The following is a 21,761-nucleotide window of genomic DNA, read 5'->3' as shown; positions in this document are numbered from 1 at the left end:
ACATTTATACAAATTTAATAATAAAAACTCAAAAAACTTAATTTTCATAATATGAAATTGATCATTAAATAAATGAAGCAATTTTTTAGAGAAAATAGGCTGGGAAATAGGAGATAAAATAATAACAATAATAATTAAAAAAAAATATAGATATAGTAGATAATGATTGTGCTAGCCAAGATTTAGTGTTAAAGTAATTAGAAAAAAAAATGGTTGCAAAATAGGAGATAAAAAAAATTATATATAAATATAAATTAATTTAGTTTTTTATAAATTTGTAATTTTCGTATGATGTAAGGTATTTTCGAAAATTCACATGGGTGTAATGGTGGGATAATTGAAGGGATAAATTGTCAAGCCAAAATTGGCTTGATAACTAATAAATCAAATGGGTGATTAAATCAGTGGGGCCGGATATCAAGGATAACAAAACATGTGAACCAAATATTGTATTATGGGGTACAACATATCCCATCATGCCTAATAATGCAAACCAAAAGGGCCCTTACTATGTAACCAGTCACATACTGAAATATTACTATAATGGCTCGTTCGGTTACCTATATTGGATTAGATTGAATTACATGAGATTGTATTAACTCTACAGACTAATTAATTATTTAGTTAGTAGCATGTTCGGTTTCTTAGATTAAATTTTCTGTTAAATTTGTTAAAATCAGTTATTATATATGAATTGTCTATAAAACCACTTAGTCTACAATAATAAAATATAATTTGAAGGATAAAATTGTATTTTTCCTTTTTAGTCGCCCCCTATTAAATTAATCTCAGTGGGAGGGGTGCTACTAATTTAATGAAATTATTAAATTAATCTCAGTGGGAGGGGTGCTACTAATTTAATGAAATTGTAGCATTTAATAGCGGGCTTTGATTTTAGTAGCGGGTTTGAAAAAGTGTGAATCTTACCAACCGGACATGTTATTAACCTTTATTATTTAGTCAGCATCACCTTATAGCGGTAACCAAACGAGCCGGTCAGCATAATTTTTGTCTTTGATAGATCTTTAGGCAAAAGAAAATCATATTTCCACTCCCCTTAGGATAAAGAAGTTTTTTTGTCTGGGCCTATTTGTTAATAAGTAGTCAACTAGGGGCCTATTGGTAATTTCACATTAATTTTAAGAAACTAAACAACTCGTGCTGTATGGCGGAAATTTAAATGTCAACAACATCAATCTATATACTTGTATTGTACAAAGTACAAAACTCCTGGCAGGAGAGAGTTTATCAACTATACAATTCAGTACACTGTAACTATCTATAGCATCTTATTCAAATTTAAGAGGGGCTGTCCAAAAGAATCGAACGTAGAAAAACGTATAAACTCGCTGTAACAAAAACATCGGTATATTACCTCCACCAATCGGGTATTTTCAGCCTCCTACTCCGGTGTACAGCAAGCTTAACCGCGGGTACCTTGTGCTTCACCTGTCTCCAAATCATATTGACTGCATCTTCATCCTTCGGGGGATATTGGAACTCGAAATGGTGGGTAATGCTTTTAACTCGCGACCACATTTTGAGCCATTGATCTTCCGAAACTGCCCTCAGCTTGTCGATCAAGTAGCCAGGTTGAAGTGCTTCGTTGACCGAGAAGAACATCGAGAATTCTTTGTAGTCTATTTCGCTCTCGAACGGTAGCTCTAATCTGTCGCTCACGATAACGGGTATGCACTGGCTCACTATAGCATCGAACAGACGACAAGATGATGGAGTGTCGCCTGCTGGATGGAGACAGAACTTTGACGAACGCATTTGTTCGGCAGACTAAGTATACGAAAAAAAACAAAAAAAATTAGAGCCTAATTGCGCAATTATCTTATCATTATTGACTAATTAATAATTTCATCTTCGAGTCTGAAATACTTACAGCTTTAAAGCCTTCTTCCGATGCAGCACCCTCCTCGTATATGACATCTTTCGTGTCATTTAACATTTTATGTAGCTGAGCACGGATTTTGCCCTCCTGCCAGATCAGCATGTGAGAAACATGTGCTTCAGTAGATTAATTAAGTATATAAAAAATTAAAAATACACGAAAAAAAAAGTATTTTATTATTTTGATGAATATGAAAAGGTTGTGTTTCGGTTGGCTTACATCTTTCCTCTTAGTCCTCCCTCGGAAGACAAGAAGCGTCTGACGAGACTTGTAAGGGTCCACATGGTTTTCTTCTTCAGCGATATATGACTCTACCATGTGAGGGTAAGGGGCAACTACGTCTTTTGCCAATTTGGAAATGTTCATTATTCGGCCAAAGTCAGCAACGATGAATATGGAGGCGTTAACTTCATCTCGGTAATGTCTGAAAGCATTTGGATGGTGCATGGGAATTACATGGTCTCGTCCTCCAGACTTTTTCCAATAATCCGATGCTTTTAATATATTTATCATCTCTAGCTGTATAGTTAGAAGCAATGATTATCAGCTCCATAAAATGACAGCAAGGGTTGAAATTTTAAGCGATAAACATAAAATAATTTAATAGTTGGTAATTAAATCAAATACAGATGGGAAAGGGAGCTCAAGAAAACAAGAATTTGTAGATAAATACAAATATTCATTTACAATGCGGCAAATGAAACATGTAAAAGTTTTTACAATGCATGAGTAGCAAAGGTACCGGCAAACATAGCTCATCACCACTGTGGTTTATAGACAAATAAAGCAGTGCATAAAACAAGATCAATTCACTCAGTGCTCAATCTTATGTTTCAAAATAATCCTATAAAAATGTATCATGTGCGTATCATGTTTCAGGTTAAGAGTTGACAGGTAGAGAAATCCGGTTTCAGAAGATTCACCCATTAACAAACCAAACGACAACAAAGTAATTAAAACATCTGAACCAGTCCAACCGAATGTCTAGTAAGATGTTCACTAAGCTCCTAAGAGAAAACCGAATTAGTTACAACAACTCGATATACCAAATTAAATCATCAAAATTACCAGGAATCTTGTGCTAGTTAGAATCCCTGCGTAAAAGTTCAATTTTCAAACAGATACAATAAATATAATTCAATCATGAAAGAAAAGTTTACTTCCAAAAAGCCCATACACAGATATCTCCATTAGGGAAAAGTGGCAACAAATGAGTTAAGTTCACAACAATGAAATGTTCTATTTCTTCAGTTCCCGTTACCAAATCCTTAGACCTTAAACAAAGGGGAAGGACTCCGTTTCCAAATAATTCAAAACGACAAACTTATTAAAAGCTGAAACAATTTCCCTGCATCTATCAGCCCCAGAAAGATAAATGATCGAATTGAGTCATTATTCATGTCCTTAAACATTCTCGACACAATTTGAACGATTCTGAGCTAACTTAATTTTTCTTTGTTTTCAAGAAAACCACAAAATATGAAAGAAAGATTGTCTGATATTGCTGGTCCGAAATTTCAAGCGTCATCTCCGGATTATGTTATTACCAACAAGTGAATTTGAGAGCCCAAAAGTGACTTTAGATGTGCCGAAATTCATCACCAATGGAATAAACTTCATAACATACCCCTCCCTCGTTGAACGTTGATATATTAATTCAAGAAAATTTAAGACTTGGTAAAACTGCAACCTCTAAACCAATACAGATCATCTAATGTAGTTTTATTTGTATCTTAAAATGTGTGGGATTGACACCTATTATATATATGAAACACCAGATTCGAACAGAGCTAAACCGAGCTGCCTACGTACTAAACGGAAATTGAAAAGGGGAAGAAAATCAACCCTACAAACATTACTAATAAGCATATAAAGATTCACCACTGATAAACGAAACGTATCTTAAACTGGCATCATGACTGAGTCTCGTTAATAATATAAAATTCAATTTAACAAATGCTGCAATCACAACCACAATCACAATTTCAAACACTATCTAAGAGAAGAAAAAGTGTCAACAGAACGAACAATTCGGTATATTCATAAATTAACCTTGACGAAAGAAAAAAATATTTAACAAAAAAAAAAAAGTAAAACCGCACCTGCAACTTCTCGTCAACGGTATTCAACTCCGCCATATTCCGAACGTGAACATTGAAACTAAGCGACGAAAAGAACGGGACGAAAAAAACCTCCGCCGAATCCGGATCCGTAACTCGAACGGCCTCCCGAGTCAGACCGGAACCGTTCCCCTCGTGCAGAAGCGACGCCATCATCCAGTACTCAACGCTGTGCTGCTTCCGGAGGCCGTCGTTCCACCTCCAGGTCGGAATATTCGCGGCGGTGACCGGAGTGTTGTCGGGAAAATCGGGGTCCATCAATCCGACATTGAAACGCGGCGGCAAATCGTACATGTAGACGCGGAGGGGCGGCGATCGGGTCAGGCAGGGCGGAGCATTGGTGAGCTGGGGGATGAAGGAGAGAAATTGGGATCTGTAATCTAGGGTTCCGGCGAGGAGGAGTGAGCCTAAGAGTAGAGGAATGCATAACGAGAAGCAAATGAGAGTCCTGTTTATCGATTTCTTCATTCAATTGTGACTTGTGAGGGTTTTGTCACTGTGTGTGTGTGTGTGTGTGTGTGTGTGTGTGAGAGAGAGAGAGAGAGAGAGAGAGAGAGAGAGAGGAGAGAGAGAGAATTGGGAAAAATGGAAGGAGAAGAGTGGATCCGGAGGAAAAGGGCAGTGTACTGTAGAGTGTAAAATTGCTCTTGTTTCTGGATTTTGGAATTTTGAATTTATATAGGTTTTGTTTAATACCAAACTAGCATTTTCCCCCGTGCGATGCACGGGATAGCATTTCAAATGAAAATGATAATTAGTTTAATACATGATAATTACCATTATAATAAAATTTATTAGTGATATCAAAAACAACATCAACATTTATACGGATTTAATAATATAAACTCGTTAAAAAAAACTATAAAATCTTAAATGTCAATCTTAAATAAATGAAGCATATTTTTTATTAGAAAAATAGGCTGGAAAATAATAATAATAATAATAATAATAATAATAATAATAATAATTAAAAAAAATATAGATGTAGTTGATTATAATTGTGCTAGCCGAGATTTGGTGTTAAAATAATTAGAAAAAAAATAGCTGCAAAATAGGAGATAAAATAAATATATTTACACATAAATTAATTTATTTTTACAAATATGCCATTAGGGTTTCTTAGGTTACCCTAGCGTTTCTTTCTTTTATATATAAGATTATTATGTCTAAATTGTTATTAGTACATTGATTAGTGTTTATCGAGTGATATTTCAATTTACAATTTAATCATGATTTACTAATCTAATGTTGGTTTAAAAATTAGTGTTTTACCAATGATTTCGAAGACCCTCGATCGGTCGTCCGATCGGTTTAGCGGTGAACCTAAAATTAGGCCGGTCAAGTCAGGTCCAATGCATATCGACTTTTTATCGAGCTCCCTTATTGCGTAATTTAATCATACCAACTTGCACTGATTTTTTTTTTTTTTCCCTATCGAATGGTAGTAAATTACTGTATCGTAATGTACCATACCGAAAAGTTTTAATTCCATTAAATACTTGTAAAAATACAAGGGAACCTCGTTAAAACGTGTAAGCCTACACAAGGAAAATAGTACCAATACAAACGAAAGGAATAAAAATGGGATAGTCAAATTCCTATAGAATCTATTACAGTCAGGCCCAAAAAAAAGGGCTAAAAAAGAAAGAAACAAAGGCCCAAAAAAAAGGGCTAAAAAATAAAGAAACAAAATCTAATATGCCTAAGAAGGTAAGTCTTCGAAAATTGCTGAAGGACCCCGGGTGGGGGTGAAAGTGCAAATACACACAAGAACCATACGCAGACTGTTGCCCCTTCTCAACAATTCGAAAATTGCAGCATAATTAATTGAGAAAACAAACACCAAATCAACAGTAGAGTCATGGGCGAACATTAGCAATCCCCACCCGGAGACTACTTTCGGTAAAATATTCTTGACTTGATTGGTGATTATACGCCCAATTAGCTAAACGCGATCCGCCACCGTATTCTTTGGACGAACTACTTGAATTGAAAAGAATAATTCACTTCCTGCAAACAAAGCCGATGAACGTATTCCAACTTCCATGCAACGACCTTGGATTTAATTGCATTAATAGCCAACAACGAATCACTCTCCACCGTAAGATGAAGGATCCCCAAATGCCGACACATTCTTAGGCCATAAACTATAGCAAAAAATTCAGCAAAGTTGTTTGTGCCAGCCATGCCCAAAGAACAAAGAATACCCAGCAACAATATTCCCCCTCGAATCTCTAATAATACTGCCCGCCTCTCGAACAAATCCTACCCTTTTTCGAACCATCTGTATTAAGAGTATAAATTCCTGCCGGAGCAAATTCCCATTTGTGCCATGTCTCCCGTTTATGAGGCGGTTGCACCATCGGAAGGCCAGCGGCCTGAATACGAAGGCTTTGGATCTTGGTAGAAGATTGCCTGGGACGATACAAAGCCACCAAGTTCTGCATATGATTTTAAATATTAGTAATGATATCAGCACTTGACATACCACCAACAGTATATACCCCCCGACACCGATTCCAAATTTCACAAAAAACGTGACATACCACCGAATTCCTAATCATCGCATAAAGAGAGATCCGACGGTTGCGGAACCCAAAAGTACAATGCATGTTTGGCCGACTCAAACCGATCTTGCACTTGGAAAATGGAGCCAAAATGCTTCAAAACTTGTACCGCGACCTCTGAGTGCAAAAATAGGTGAGCAATATCTTCCTAGCGAGGAGATTGGCGGCAGACACATCTCGAAGCCAGTGGAATACCCCTAGAAATTATTCTTTGATTACCCGCAATGCATGAAAATTAACTTTCATAAAAATTCACTAGTCCGATGTGGTAAGTAAGGCTGCCAAATACGAGTTGTCCACGTGACGCGCCCACATGGTACGTTAATGTGGCGTCAATATTCCTTGCTCGATAATTCATCACATTGAGTGAGGGTAAAAATCAAACAATCCAGTTTATTCACATCCAAAGTAATCATCTTCATTTTTTCATACCATTCTTGTGGAATAATTTGCAGCAGGTGCGCAAGTTGGAGCCAGGCTTCCTCCATCGTCAGATTATTATCGCTTGGCAACGGCCCGACTAATACCTCTCCAAGACAATTATCCGTTCAAAATTTAAATATTTTTTTGATTTATCCATAGTATGCATATTTTTTTAAAAATAAAAATAAGGTGTCATTTACTAAGGGTTACTCATATATATATATATATATAATATATTGAATCTACTATCAACAACGGTAATGGTCAAATAGGTTGACTGTTAAATTAAGAGGGTAAGTTTATATATTTTTCAAGTACGGGAGGTAAGTATTACATAAAGCATAGTATAAGGGGTAAAGTGTATTTTTCCAAAAATATTTCGAATGTGTTCATTCGGGAAGATCTAATTTGTGTTATGAATTTATATTATAAAATTATATTTATAAATATTTATATTACATAAATTAATAACATATATAAGAACATTAATGTCTTAAAAACTATTTATTAACATTTGAAAAATACTTATTCTTTGATTTACTATGAAAAAAAAAATTGGTGACACTAATTATAGTAATAACAATAAATTGGTAATAATCATTACCACATCGTACCATACCAAATTTTGTATACATAAACTTTTGACGAATCAATGATAATGATTTTACAATATCAAAATTCCAGTAATAGTAATGATATCTGGGTTTGGTAGTCCAATCGCACCAATCCACCCATACCATAGGCGCGTATGTTGTTTACGGTGTATAAAAATGGAAAGTGAATATAACACAATCGTTCAACAAATTAGCTTGTGAAAATACGATGAATACAGTGAACTCTTTCCTTAAGATGATATTGACCCGCTATGGTACTTGCGGTTATTTGACAATTGTCTCCCAACATACAACGACTACAACTCGGAACATAAGTGCTCAGATTCCGAGTACATCAAACATCACCATTGAATTTTTGTAAATATATGCATAATATTACATTTGCTAGTTACTTAAAATTTTGTTGAATCAACGAGTGGTCAATTTTTGTTGTTCTCGTTGCATCATTTGAAATTATTTTTCAGTTAAATTATAGTAGCGATACTGTTGAGTGTAGATTTTACACTCAATACGTTTACTTTACGTGGATCTTTTGTTTAGATTTGATTATATTTGTTCTTTAATTGATTGATTTTGTGTTTTATAGATGAAAAACGAGAATTAGGTGTCCATGAAGTAAAAAATATAAAAAAGAAAGGAAAAAGTTGCAAATAAGGAAATAAATCAAATTGGAATAAAGCAATTTCGCCACAGCTTTGGAAGTGTCCACCATTTCAAGCATATCTCTCTCATACGAACTCCAAATCAGCTGATTTTGGCGGCATTAGAAAGCTAATTTCAAGGGCTACAATTCTTATGCACGCAACATTCCAAGATTCGGACTCTAACATGGCCAAAATCGAAGAACAAATCTTGATAGGGGAAAGTAGCGGAAATTGATTCCTATTAGGTTTCCACTACTTCCTTATCAAGAAAAGCCTATAAAAGTAACATGTCTCTACACCATAAGCACAAAATTTTACACCACATAACGCGAGGAACGAAGATCAACGAAGACTCAAGCATAGTTTTTCTTATTTATTTTATTTATTCTATTTTGTTTATCATAAGAATTACGAGTAACTAAACTTTTAATCTAGGATTTTGTTGGAACCCTATGTGGTGATTCAAACCTATTTTTCTAATATTATGCAAGTTTAAATTCCATGATTATTTCTTCTATTTGATCTTACTTAGCGCATGAACCTAGCTAATTTATGTTGCTATATGTTATTGTTAGAATTGATTGACAGATCGTTTTAATAATTAGAACAAGGATAGAAGAGTCTTCGAGTAGTTTTCACCGGATGAGTGTGTCAGTTGCACCCCTAATCGTAGATATACATATAATACCTTAGGTAGCCGTTTACGAGACTTGTTAGTTAATGCTTTATTCATAATTGGTTTGCATATACATATAGTGAATCGGTTATAAATAATAGACTCATAATACACGCGACAGCGGGTTATGAGTAATTGAGTGTCTCGGGTTAATAATCGGGAATCGTAACTTGCATGATAGAGGTTTAATTGGGTATTGAATTATCGCATAGGGGGAAGATAAAATTCTAGACCCGTTTTAATTGATATTTTATCGTGTTTATTTGCTTTTATAATTAGTTTAATTATTTAGTTGATTAAATTTGTCAACCTTGCGTAGGCTGGATAAAAATCATAATTGTTAGAATTTGGTACTTAGGATTAGGTAATTTGAGTATTCCCTGTGGGATCGACATCCAACTCTCACGAGTCCCCTTTTACTACTTGTTTACGATACGTACACTTGCGTGTTAGGTATTTAGCCCAACGTACAGATACCAAGACTAGGGGTGAGAACGGTTCGGTTCGGTACGGATTTAGCCACAAACCGGAACCGGAACCGAAGTGTTCGGTTCCTACGGAACCGAAAACCAAACCGATCGGTTTCTTGCGGTTCGGTTCCTTCTCGGTTTCGGTTCGGTTTCGGTTCGGTTTCGGTTCCTTTTCGGTTCATAAAATTCTGGGTTCGGTTTCAATAATGGTTCGGTTTTGAGCTCATTTTAGCCCGAAAGTCAGCCCAAAAACCAGCCCAAACGGAGGCCCAAAAATCAATTTAAATTTATTCAAGTAAAAAAAAAAAGAAAAAAAAAAAAAAAATATATATATATATATATATATATATATATATATATATATATATATATATATATATATATATATATATATATATATATATATATATATATATATATATATATATATTTCGGTTCGGTTCCTCGGTTCAGTTTACTACTTGAAAAACCGAGTACGAACCGAAATTTTCGGTTCACAAAAAATTGAAAACCGAGTATGTGGTGCATACTTCGGTTCGGTGCAATTCGATTCGGTTTTTTCGGTTTTTGGTTCGGTTCCTCGGTTCCTCGGTTTTTTTTTCGGTTCCTCGGTTTTTTTTCTCACCCCTTACCAAGACTGTTAAAGGAAAAACCAAAAGCAATATAGAATGGTAAGACAAATATAGCTAACTAATATATCACTCGTGCACGCATGGATGGCAAATTTAAAATTAAAATGTCATTCAACTAAAATTGATAGTATAAAACTATAATTGAAGATATTGGAACAAAAAATATTGATCTATGCAAAACTATAAAAGGAAAGAAAACTGAATTAAAAGAAATTAGAAAAGTGTGCGGTGAAAATGAGAGATGGAAACTTCAATTGTCTATCTTCGCTTTATATATTATATACATTAATAATGATATATATACATTAATAATGATATATACATTAATAATGATATATAATCCGCAGTAATGTATTAACACAATTAACCGCATATTTAAATAAATGGATATTTAGTACTCCTTCCGTTCCCTATTAAGTGTCGTTTTTGGCTTTGCACAAGGATTAAGAAGCTCAATAAATGTGTCTTGATTTTAGGTAAAATATATTAGAAAGACTAAAATAACCTTGATTATTTAATCATGTGATAAGAGAGAATTAATACTTATAATTGAATTAATAAGGTTAAAACAGGAAAAAATGCATTTAATGCAGTATTGGAAATCTAAAGTGACAGATAATATGGAACAAAAATATTTTTAAAAATGGACAGTTATTATGGAACAGAGGAGTAGTTTTTAATTTTATTTTAACAAGTATGCTAATTGCTAAACCAAGGGAGTAATTAAAATAAAAAAAATTAAGAAAGAAATGAGGATGGGGCTCCTTGAGAAGATGAATTATCTCATCAATCCTTGGAAGATGGAATTGCATTTCTCAAAGCAAAATATATATTCAATACTCATCTTTTTTATCAACATGCATTTATTTGATTCAACATCTCCATTATTTGCCAAGCTTTTCCTATGTGCATTTATTGTGTGTATGCATCCTCGATTATTAATTTTCTTTGTTTTTTTTTTTTTTCTATTAAAATTATTTTAGTAAAAGTAAACATATGATTTAATGAGTTTAAATTATATTTCTAGTTAAAATTTAACATTAAGGGAAATTTTTTTAATATTTTTTTTTTTTGAAATACGATGGGTCTATATATAATTATACCTAACCTAAACAGAAGATAATTAATTTATTCAACGGTCAAATGTGTTACGTGTTCGGACACTGCTTAACTTCACATTGAAAACTATTTCTGCGCACAAATTCTTCTTCGAAAATAGTTTTCTCTGATATCTCAAAACATGGTTTGACACTGAAACTGTATTTACAAACTTTTTCAATAAAAAGTAGGAATTGACGACAATCTGATTAAGGCTAAAATAATAATTTATGAAAGTTGAGGTTGTTTGCAAATATTTCAAACAATCAACTATATAAAGTATAAACACATTTTATAAGCTAATGTGTTTAAAATGCATGCAAGTTTTGTTTTGTATTCCCTTGAAATAGGTTTATTTTGAACTTTAATTCCAAAACACTTGTAATAGTTCACAAAAAAAATAAACTGAAAATTATTCATTACAACTTCTTTTGCTAACATATATCAACCTCACAAGCGAAGTCAAAATTTTAAGTTCGCAGGGATCGAATGCATTAAAAAAATTATGAGGGGAGCTGATAATGCTAAGTATATGCGATTTTTTTTAAAATCTTTACATAAAAAATAAGGATTTGAGAATTGTACGGGGGTCATGGCCCCCTCTAACCCTATACTGACTCTGCCACTGATCAACCTATAAAAAAATACTTAAAGTTGAATTTTCATGACATTTATAAATATATACCTCCCATCTCCACTCAAAATACAAATAATTATATAATACTTCACTCTTATATTTAATCAATACACCTATATGATTGGCTGCTAACTTCTTCATTTAAAGTAAAAAAATATATATATATATATATATATATATATATATATATATATATATATATATATATATATATATATATATACTTCACTCTTAAAATAATAAAACAATAAATCTCTGGTTTCATACATATATAGTGTCATGGTTAAGAATCCAAACCCCACATATTAATTAGTGCAAGTATGGGGACAACAAATTAATTATTAAAAATTAAACCTCAGCAATCCCTACTTTGGTCATTAAATATCAGGTATGGAAATACAATAAATACCCAAAAAAACCAATCTCTATAAATACCCTTCTAAAAAAACCATCTCAACAATATCTCACCACAAATACATATCTAAAAAAATAAAAATAAATAACAATAATAATTAAAAAAAATGGAAAAAATCACAAGAAAGCATCTATCAGCAATCTGCATTGCACTTGTTGTGATGTGGACAATAACGTCTGCGGTGGGGTCCATGGAGGACGACGAGAAGGACTGCGCGGAGGAGCTGACGAACCTGGCGGCATGCATTCCGTTCGTTAGCGGCACCGCCAAACAGCCGACGAAAGATTGCTGCGATAACACAAACAAAGTGAGGGCCGCTAAGCCGAAATGCTTGTGTGTGCTCATTATAGAGAGCACTGATCCATCCATAGGCCTCCCTATCAACACCACCCTGGCTCTGCAAATGCCGACCGCCTGCAAAATCGAGGCTAAAGTCTCCGATTGTCCATGTAATGTATTCTTATTCGTTTTCGTTAATTTATTCTCGATCGTAATTTTTTTTTTTAATTTGACATATATTTTTATTTACTCTTTTATAACGTCGTAAAATCAACTATATATATAGTAATGTAGATGCTGTACCGACAACATATTACCGTTAATTTACGCACGCATTATGTCGCGTTTTTAGTTCATTCGGAGCATACTAAAACCATAAAAAATGGGCTAGTTATTATAGGTATATATAGGTACAGTAGAACCTCAATAAATTAATACTCGGTAATGTAATAACTCAGTTTAAATAATAAGTTTTCTCGGTCCGGACTCGTTGACAATGTGTTCAATTATTAATTCCGTAATTTAATATTTCACTAAATTAATAGATTTTTAATAGTCCCAACTGTATTAATTTATAGAGATTTAACTGTACTTTTCTAGTTATACTAAAGTTCAATAAATCTAAAGTTTCAATAAATCTATGCATTTCATTCATTAGAATCAAACAAAAAAAATCTATCAAAAATATCTTAATATACTAATGAACTCAAATAGGGTTTTCATTCTTACAAAATTACCTACAAATTAATATTTCACTTTTTTTTTCGAGGTTAAATTTGATTGTTAATTAATACCGATCACACTAATTACATCAAATTTATTTTATTTTCAGCTTTACTGAAGCTGGCAGCAGATTCACCGAATGCGAAGATTTTCAACGTAGCAAACGCAGATTCAAGCACAGCCGCCACAACGACGAACTCTCCCAACAATTCCGATTCTACGGCCACTCCAAAATCTCCTTCATCTTCGGATAGTGCTAAAACAACTTCGTCAACGAGCAGCAACACCAACAGCAGCAGCAGTGCGGCCAAAATTGCTACTAGCTTCTTCCTTCTGATGAGCTTCGCTTCAATTTCCTTATTTTTCCTCTAATTTCGAGCTCTCGATTTTTTTGTTATTAATTAAATAAATATTGAGGGGTTTCGACAAATTGCGAGTCTAGCTAATAGTACTGCGTAACGTGCCATTAATATGCGATTATTTCTTTGTACTAGTAGCTATTTAGCTTATAATTTCCGAAGGTTACGTTGCATTTTTATTTTTGGTTTTTCGGTTGCTTCGTGTTTCCAATGCATTAGTAGTAATAAACTTGATTGTTTTGATGTTTCAATGAAGTTGCTTGTGTTTTGGCCAAGATTTTACTAAGATCAGGTGCCCCAATTTTTATTTTTTTTTAAATTTTATTTTTTTATTTTATTTATTGATCTTATATTTAGTTATCTAACTGAAACCTTAATTAGATCTGCTAATACTCCTTGTAACAAATTCTTTAACTTTAGAGACTAGAGTAATAGTAGTGAATATCTAATCATTTTCTCTTAGGAAAAGAACTTGATTATTTGTTTTTTTTCTTATACCCCATGGTCTTGTTTTCATCATTAAATTATATGTGGAATTTTTTTCTTAAAATTGATTTTGACTTGAATCTCACATGTATCCTTTTTAAACTATGGTTCACTTTGTTACTGTTGGAACCACGGCTGTAATTTGACGATTGATCACGAAACTTGTGGATTGAGGCTTGGACTCCATTTGTTCTCCAATTTTATAGGTAACAAGTTTCTGCAATAAAAACCACGATAATATGGAGATAGGCAAGGTGAGGCGCGGACTAGATCGCTCTCTTAAGACGAATTTCACGACCCCTTCTCTAATGAGGTGCAAAAAGGTTCCGATCGTGTCGCCTATGGGATACAACAGCCTAGCCTATCTCTCCGCTGTAACTTCACCGAAATTGCACGTTCGAGTGAAGTAGAAGCTTACACCCGACACACAACAAGAGCTCACAATATATGTATATAGTATAGATGAATAGTGTTTATTTTTCTCTTCACACACCACCATGTAAAGCCACAATATCCCCTTTATATAATATATAATATAGCCCCCATAAAACCTCAATTTAATATAGGAATTATGGTATTTTATGTAGGAAAATAATGACTTTGAAGGTTTCAAAATAGTGGTCTAATGACCCTCATAAAAGTGGTCAAAGTCATTATTATAATTTATAATAAAATATATTGTTTTTATTAAAATAATCCAACAATCCCCCACTTATTTTAAAAATAAAAATAAGAATATAAATATACTTGAGCTCTTGCGGAATATTATGCATAATGAAAGTGAGCAATGCTTTGAAACCTTCACTTAGTACAATATGTTTCCCGTACTAGAATCAAAGTGGACTTAGCCTTGAAACAGTGACCCTTGGGGCACGTAGAATCATATTGCACACATAATACTCAAAGTGTCCCGATCGAAGCTTCTAAAGCCTGCACATTAACGGCCATGTGCTTTACCCCATTTCTCGTGAGAGCTCTAGAGAATAGCCTATAATTCTCATAGGAAGCGGCCCCACTTCCACACTCACAAGGTGAATTCTATCAAGGATGTTTACGTAACTCCAACACCCCACCCATTCGGGCTATAGAAATCATTAAGAGATCGAAGTCTCAACCTCACAATTCGTTACGAGCTTTATTAGTGCACACGCACCATAGGGATGGATAATAAAAGTATGCACTTTTATCACTATCAAGTTGCTTTCAGATTCGTTTTTCTTCGCCTAGTTCGTAGGATCTCTAGCCCCTAGGCGGTAGTATCCTCATCAACAACTTTACAAAATATATTAGGCTATAATCCAATCCCCTCGATGCATTTCAGATAATTTCTGAAATAATGTGAAATATAATTTCACAAATTTTAGTAGTGCTTATCCGACATTTAGTCTCGAAAACTCAATGGTTTATTAACCATTCTCAAATAATTTTACATGTAATATCTCATAGATTTTCACGTGAATATTCACATAGATTCACAGTACTGTATTTTCTTTTAATGGTTCCGGATTCCATTAAAAGATTCTCGCAATATGCCAACTGCAAATTTTCAATCTCATTTATCAAAGCACAAAGCAATTGATTTTTCTCAATCATATTTATCAAAGCACAAAGCATTTGATTTATTCTCAATCATATTTATCAAAGCACAAAGCATTTGATTTATCCCACATTAGGATTTTATATACCACATTCGGTATCAACCGGCCTCCTCACAGGCTAATGTCAAAATAATCAATTAAAATTGATATAAGTTTTGACTTTTAAATTATAAACAAATAGTCATTCGCACAATGTGATAAATCTAATCAAATAGGAATTAATTCCTCTTATTTAGATTTTCAATAATCAACAATATTGAAACTTTCAAAAAAACGTTTCACTTCACAACTCACAATTTTATTTTCGCAAATTAATATCTGCTCTTAGGCCTTTCTAAATTATACCAATGTCACGTATATGTAAAATTAGGCCTTTAATAACTACTTGCATATTCAAGATTGCAAATAAAGCATAATTTATCACACTATCACTATGAACAATATGCAATCATAAAATGAGCAATATAAACAAAGTCCACGTCAAAACCAATTATAACATGCTCATATAGGTAGACACTAAGACCCCCACTATTTCTCAATATTGAATCAATACATAAAATATTTAATCATATAATCATGCTCTCTAAGACTCCCACTATATCAAATATTCAAACACATGCATCATGAATTAAATTCAAAATATAATATATCATGCTCATTTTCACGGTTAGGGAAAACTATAATACCCCCACTATTTCTCAATCTAAATAAATTATTTATTTAATAATTTATCAGAGTTGTTCTCTGATTATAAAATATTTTATCTTCATGGAAATCAATTTGTAGTAATTGAACAATAGTATATAAATGGTTTAACACATAACGGTTAAAACATGCATAACATTTCAATTGCAATTTGATCAATTGTCAAAATTCAAATATATCATCATAAACGTCAAATAACACCGTTTCTTCATAAACATTTCACCCTCTATCTGATCAATTTTCAATAGCAAATTCTCATGCCATTACTTTCAATATAAATAGCACTTTAACATGCACAAACGGCAAAATATTAAAAAGTCTAGAGATCACGCTATTAAGTACACATTAATGAATTCATTAATAATGAATTATGCTACACTAACTATTCAAATGTAACGACTCGCCTTGTATTTTGATTTTTTTAATCTGAATTCTAAATGCCAATTACATATTTTCTCTCCACTTCAACATGCAAGAAAAAGAAAATGTACATGCACATATTCAGGAAAGTTTTGCAACTCGATATATAATTGTAACAGCTTTATACATATAGTAATGCAATCAGTTCCATTTTACAAATGGTCTGCTTTCATATAATCTTTTTCACAACTTCCATGCATTAATTTTTGCCACACAAATAGTCAATAGATTTATATAACTAACCAAATAAAATAACATGCTCAAAGAAATATCATTTTTTATGCAATTATTCTTCACACAACTATCACAAACTTATTATTGTATTGCAAGGAATCATAATTAATGTGGAAACGAAGAACATACCAGATTCGATGATTTTTAATTAAAAATCTTTCGATACCTAAAAAACGCACGCAATTGACAGCTCTGGCAGTACTTAGTATTTGGAGCATATCTCTCTCGTTCGATGTCCGATTTCAGTGATTCAAGATGTTTCGTATAGCCAAAAGAAATTCCTACAACTTTCGTGTTTAACACATTCTCAAATTATGATTATGTAAGGTCGGAAATTTGACTCAAAGTCTGCACTCATGAATTGTACGAAAATTCACCTACAACAAAATAAGATCATTAATTTTATTTCGTCAACACAAGATAGTAATAAAATTAAATGAATTATTTCCCTTTTCATCATCAATGGTTGCTCTTTTAGATCATCGTCAAGGCTCATCTTCACGGGATTGAAATTCGTCTTAAATTGTTGGAACCACGGCTGTAATTTGACGATTGATCACGAAACTTGTGGATTGAGGCTTGGACTCCATTTGTTCTCCAATTTTATAGGTAACAAGTTTCTGCAATAAAAACCACGATAATATGGAGATAGGCAAGGTGAGGCGCGGACTAGGTCGCTCTCTTAAGACGAATTTCACGACCCCTTCTCTAATGAGGTGCAAAAAGGTTCCGATCGTGTCGCCTATGGGATACAACAACCCAGCCTATCTCTCCGCTGTAACTTCACCGAAATTGCACGTTCGAGTGAAGTAGAAGCTTACACCCGACACACAACAAGAGCTCACAATATATGTATATAGTATAGATGAATAGTGTTTATTTTTCTCTTCACACACCACCATGTAAAGCCACAATATCCCCTTTATATAATATATAATATAGCCCCCATAAAACCTCAATTTAATATAGGAATTATGGTATTTTATATAGGAAAATAATGACTTTGAAGGTTTCAAAATAATGGTCTAATGACCCTCATAAAAGTGGTCAAAGTCATTATTATAATTTATAATAAAATATATTGTTTTTATTAAAATAATCCAACAGTTACTGTCAAATTAATTTTTGCAAGTGAATTCACAGTCATTTGAAGTGTTGTGGTCATACCCCACGCTCCTTCGTGCAACAATACGTAAATCAAACGAGATTATACACGTTTTTTGCTAGTCCCGCAGCAGTTGGCGCAAGTGAGTCTGTGTTAATGGACCCAAGTTCGAATTTGATAGCCAACGGTTGCTAAGTCAAGTTTGTCACACATAGTTAGCCTAATGTAAATTACGTCTCTTGTATGGTTTGCAAACTATTATACAAGAATGTAGATTTAACCAGTGCACCTATATGGTTGATTGCGGGTTCTTTCATTACAAAAAAAAATAAAAAAATATGAGGAGTCATAAATGAATACATTGACTTGCTCCTAGGGATGTGCACGAGCCGAGCTTGCTTGTTTTGGTCTCGAGGTCATTGAGTATTTTTTTTTTTTTTGAGCTTGAGAACAAGCTCATCTTGATTTTTTTTATTATTAAAACTATTTATATTATAAGAAAAATATTACAAAATAAATAATGAACTGTAAACAAATATTTTATTTATATAAATAAGTTTTTATGTGTTCTTCTTACGTTATTATTATTATAATATTTTATTTATTATTTATTATTTAAGTCAAATATAATATATAAAAATAAATAAATAAATAAAAAGAAGGCAAGAGCCGGCTCGTGAGTTCACGATCTAAGAAAATGCTCAACTTTGATTCATTAAAGCTCGAGCTCAAAAAACTCGAGTTCGATCTTTTTCAAACTATCTCATTGAACTCACGATTCGGCTCAGCTCGTTTACCACCCATACTTGCTCCTATTCTTATTTCTCAGTTTTTTTTTTTATTGTCCAATAATAATAACCTTTATATATTATGTTAAAAATAAAAGCTATATTTTCTAATTAGATTTTAAGCTATTTCCTTTTTTGGGCAACCCAACCCATAAACTATCAAGCCCAAAAGCCCAGCCCGGAACAAAACCAGCCCATATTATTATCCACTAAAAATGTTTTTTTAGGGTTTTGTTTGACTACATATATATTTATAAAAGCCGGCAAAACATTTCAGTGAATCTCTGCTGCTTAAATCGAAAACCCTAACCGGAGACCAGTTTCTCCGCCGCGCCGCCGAAGCAGCTGCGACAATGGTAATTCATTCGTCTCCCTCTTTTTTTTTTCTCTATCCCGCCCACGAAAATCGGATGTAGATACATGTGAACTGTATGTATATTATCATAATTTAAATATTCAATTTTTTGTTTATTTTTTAACCAGGTAAAATACTCAAGAGAGCCCGACAATATCACCAAATGTAATTCACTCTTCTTCTTAATCAGTTACATTTTATTTATTTTTTGAAGAATTTTTATGCTCACTGTAAAATTATTATATTTTTTGCAGCCTGCAAGGCTCAGGGATCCGATCTTAGGGTTCATTTCAAGGTACACTTTTTTTTTTAATTTTTTTCATTTATTTTATTTTGCAGTAGCATTTTTATTTGTTTTCGGTGTAATTTCTTATCTTATTGCTGGTTTTGAGTATCTAATTATGTGCAAAGATTTGTCTTTTTGTGAAATTTGTGATTTGATTGATATTTCGATGCGTTTTTTTATATGATGAAGTTGTTTTAGGGTTATTTATGTATGTATTATATAACCTGGTGTAGAAAAAGCAGGGATCTGTTGCCGTTTGTGAACAGTTCTCTCGTAAACGTCAGGGATATTAAATGGCAATGTTATTGGGTGAACCTATTGAGTTTTTTCGATGATTGATGGTTCAGTAAACAATGCAACATTTTTACGTAAATTAGTTAGTTAGTTTGTATTTCAATTGAGCTAGTTACAACATTAGAGCAAAATGTGATTTAGCGACAATCCGATTCATTCTGTGATTTCGATTAAACTAAGCATTTTGCTTCGTTTCAACCCCCCCCCCCCCCCCCCCCCCACAATCTTTAGAAATGTGGCAATTTGGACTTTAAACCCGATTCTTGAAATTAATCAATGGTGTTGGTTTTTTTATGAAATTGTTTAGAAAATCACTTTGGGTGAACCGATTGAGTTTATTCGATAACTAATTGGTGGTTTGGTTAACAAGCCACCATTATTACTATTTAGTTGATAAAACTGTTCTTGTGATGAAAATTTTCAATTAACTGATTAAATTGCAATCCCATTCTGTGATTTAGATTGAATTAAGCATGTAATCTTTGTTTTAAACCACCCTTGAATCTTGTCAAATGTCACAAATTTAAACTTTATACCCAATTCTTGAAACTGATCAATAGTGTTGGTTTTGATATACAAGATTCGTTAGAAATTCAGTTTATCGTGCGCGCACCCGTTTTTATCTTATAATTACTGTATTTGTGATGTTGATGGACGTAATACAGAAATAATAATTATAAAATTCGCTGCGTAAACATTTATACAGAACACTAGAGAAACAGCGCACGCAATCCGAAAGCTGCCCCTAGTGAAGGCCAAGAGGTACTTGGAAGATGTGCTTGTCCACAAGCAAGCCATTCCCTTCACTCGTTTCTGCAGAGGTGTCGGCCGAACCGCACAGGCGAAGAACCGACACTCAAATGGGCAGGGTCGTTGGCCCGTCAAGTCCGCCAAGTTCATCTTGGATTTGCTTAAGAATGCCGAGAGCAACGCCGAGGTAAAAATCAATTCCGACCCTTCTACTTATTTATATTTTAGTTAAAAAAATAAAAATTAAATATGTTAGTTGTTGATGAATTTTAATTTGCAGGTGAAAGGATTGGATGTCGATGCTCTCTACATTTCTCACATTCAGGTCAATCAGGCCCAAAAGCAAAGACGAAGAACTTACCGTGCCCACGGAAGAATCAATCGTACGTTCGACATTTTTGTTTCTTTTACTTTCTAAAAAAAAAGAAAATGATAATAGTCGAACCATTCAAATTTAATATTATGTAACATTTGGATTTTTTATTGCAGCCTATATGTCGTCACCGTGTCACATTGAGTTGATCCTATCTGAAAAGGAAGAATCTGTCAAAAAGGAGGTAATGTTAAATTGAAATTTACCTGTTTATATTTTTTTGTTTGTTTTCTGATATATTATTCGTATTAATTGATTTTATTTTTTTCTTTTGCAGCCGGAGGCTCAGCTGGCTGCAAACAATTCCGAAAGACGAAGGAAGGCATGATTAGCCTGTAATGTGTTTCCAGATTATATAGTTGAATCAACAAGTTTTGAGAAAGAAAAAAGAACTTTAACCTATGTCTTGTTTTCCTTTTCGAGAAATTTTCTTGTTTATTTCGTATCTTGTTGGATTGTTGAATTTTTTCAAATGTTATGAGCATGACTTTATTTTGGTACCTATGATGTGAATTCATTATTGCTTTCGATTATTCGAGTTTATCGACTACATTAAATCACATCTTATTTTCTTCGAATGAATGTAATTGTTTATTTATATGGTCTTGCAAATTGTTTTGTTTATACGTATGCTGAATACTCTTATTTATTCTGTTGTAGCACGAATTAGATCTTAACTTTTACTACCGAAAGTTTTAAGGATTGGAGCATTTTTATAGAAAACAGTGGTGCAATTTTTCTTCAAAGGATCTCAATTCACCAACAAAGTTTATAAAATGTCATGAATACCCCTCAAATTTATAATACACC

The 21,761-nt window shown here is 33.1% G+C and overlaps 3 protein-coding genes and 1 non-coding gene across 4 annotated transcripts; 3 read left to right on the top strand and 1 right to left on the bottom strand.

The window, feature by feature from the left end:
- Positions 1-1,164: 1,164 nt before the first annotated feature.
- LOC105970842 (Exostosin family protein) lies at positions 1,165-4,714 on the bottom strand. The gene is made up of 4 exons (XM_088825500.1): positions 4,003-4,714; positions 2,120-2,419; positions 1,892-1,987; positions 1,165-1,788 (listed from the first exon to the last, which is right to left on the bottom strand). Exons 1-4 carry the CDS (start codon positions 4,486-4,488, stop codon positions 1,372-1,374), a joined length of 1,299 nt encoding a protein of 432 aa, XP_088681626.1. The 5' UTR covers positions 4,489-4,714; the 3' UTR covers positions 1,165-1,371.
- Positions 4,715-12,207: 7,493 nt separating this feature from the next.
- Positions 12,208-13,636, top strand: LOC105970843 (non-specific lipid transfer protein GPI-anchored 14). The gene is made up of 2 exons (XM_012995666.2): positions 12,208-12,645; positions 13,308-13,636. The coding sequence occupies exons 1-2, from the start codon at positions 12,303-12,305 to the stop codon at positions 13,568-13,570; spliced, it is 606 nt and encodes a 201-aa protein (XP_012851120.2). The 5' UTR covers positions 12,208-12,302; the 3' UTR covers positions 13,571-13,636.
- A 5,483-nt stretch (positions 13,637-19,119) lies between these two features.
- Positions 19,120-21,455, top strand: LOC105970893 (large ribosomal subunit protein uL22y). The gene is made up of 7 exons (XM_088825037.1): positions 19,120-19,249; positions 19,377-19,413; positions 19,503-19,543; positions 20,535-20,765; positions 20,859-20,961; positions 21,068-21,135; positions 21,229-21,455. Exons 1-7 carry the CDS (start codon positions 19,247-19,249, stop codon positions 21,277-21,279), a joined length of 534 nt encoding a protein of 177 aa, XP_088681163.1. The 5' UTR covers positions 19,120-19,246; the 3' UTR covers positions 21,280-21,455.
- On the top strand, positions 19,767-19,898 carry LOC148766815 (small nucleolar RNA snoR74). The gene has a single exon (XR_016034591.1). It is a non-coding gene; the product is annotated as a small nucleolar RNA snoR74 (small nucleolar RNA).
- Positions 21,456-21,761: the final 306 nt, after the last annotated feature.

This window comes from Erythranthe guttata, chromosome 11, assembly GCF_056151865.1.
Source record: "Erythranthe guttata isolate IM_541 chromosome 11, IM_541, whole genome shotgun sequence".
Classification (NCBI taxonomy): domain Eukaryota; kingdom Viridiplantae; phylum Streptophyta; class Magnoliopsida; order Lamiales; family Phrymaceae; genus Erythranthe; species Erythranthe guttata.
Note: the sequence above shows the minus strand (reverse complement) of the source record. Positions and strands in the feature narration are given on the sequence as shown.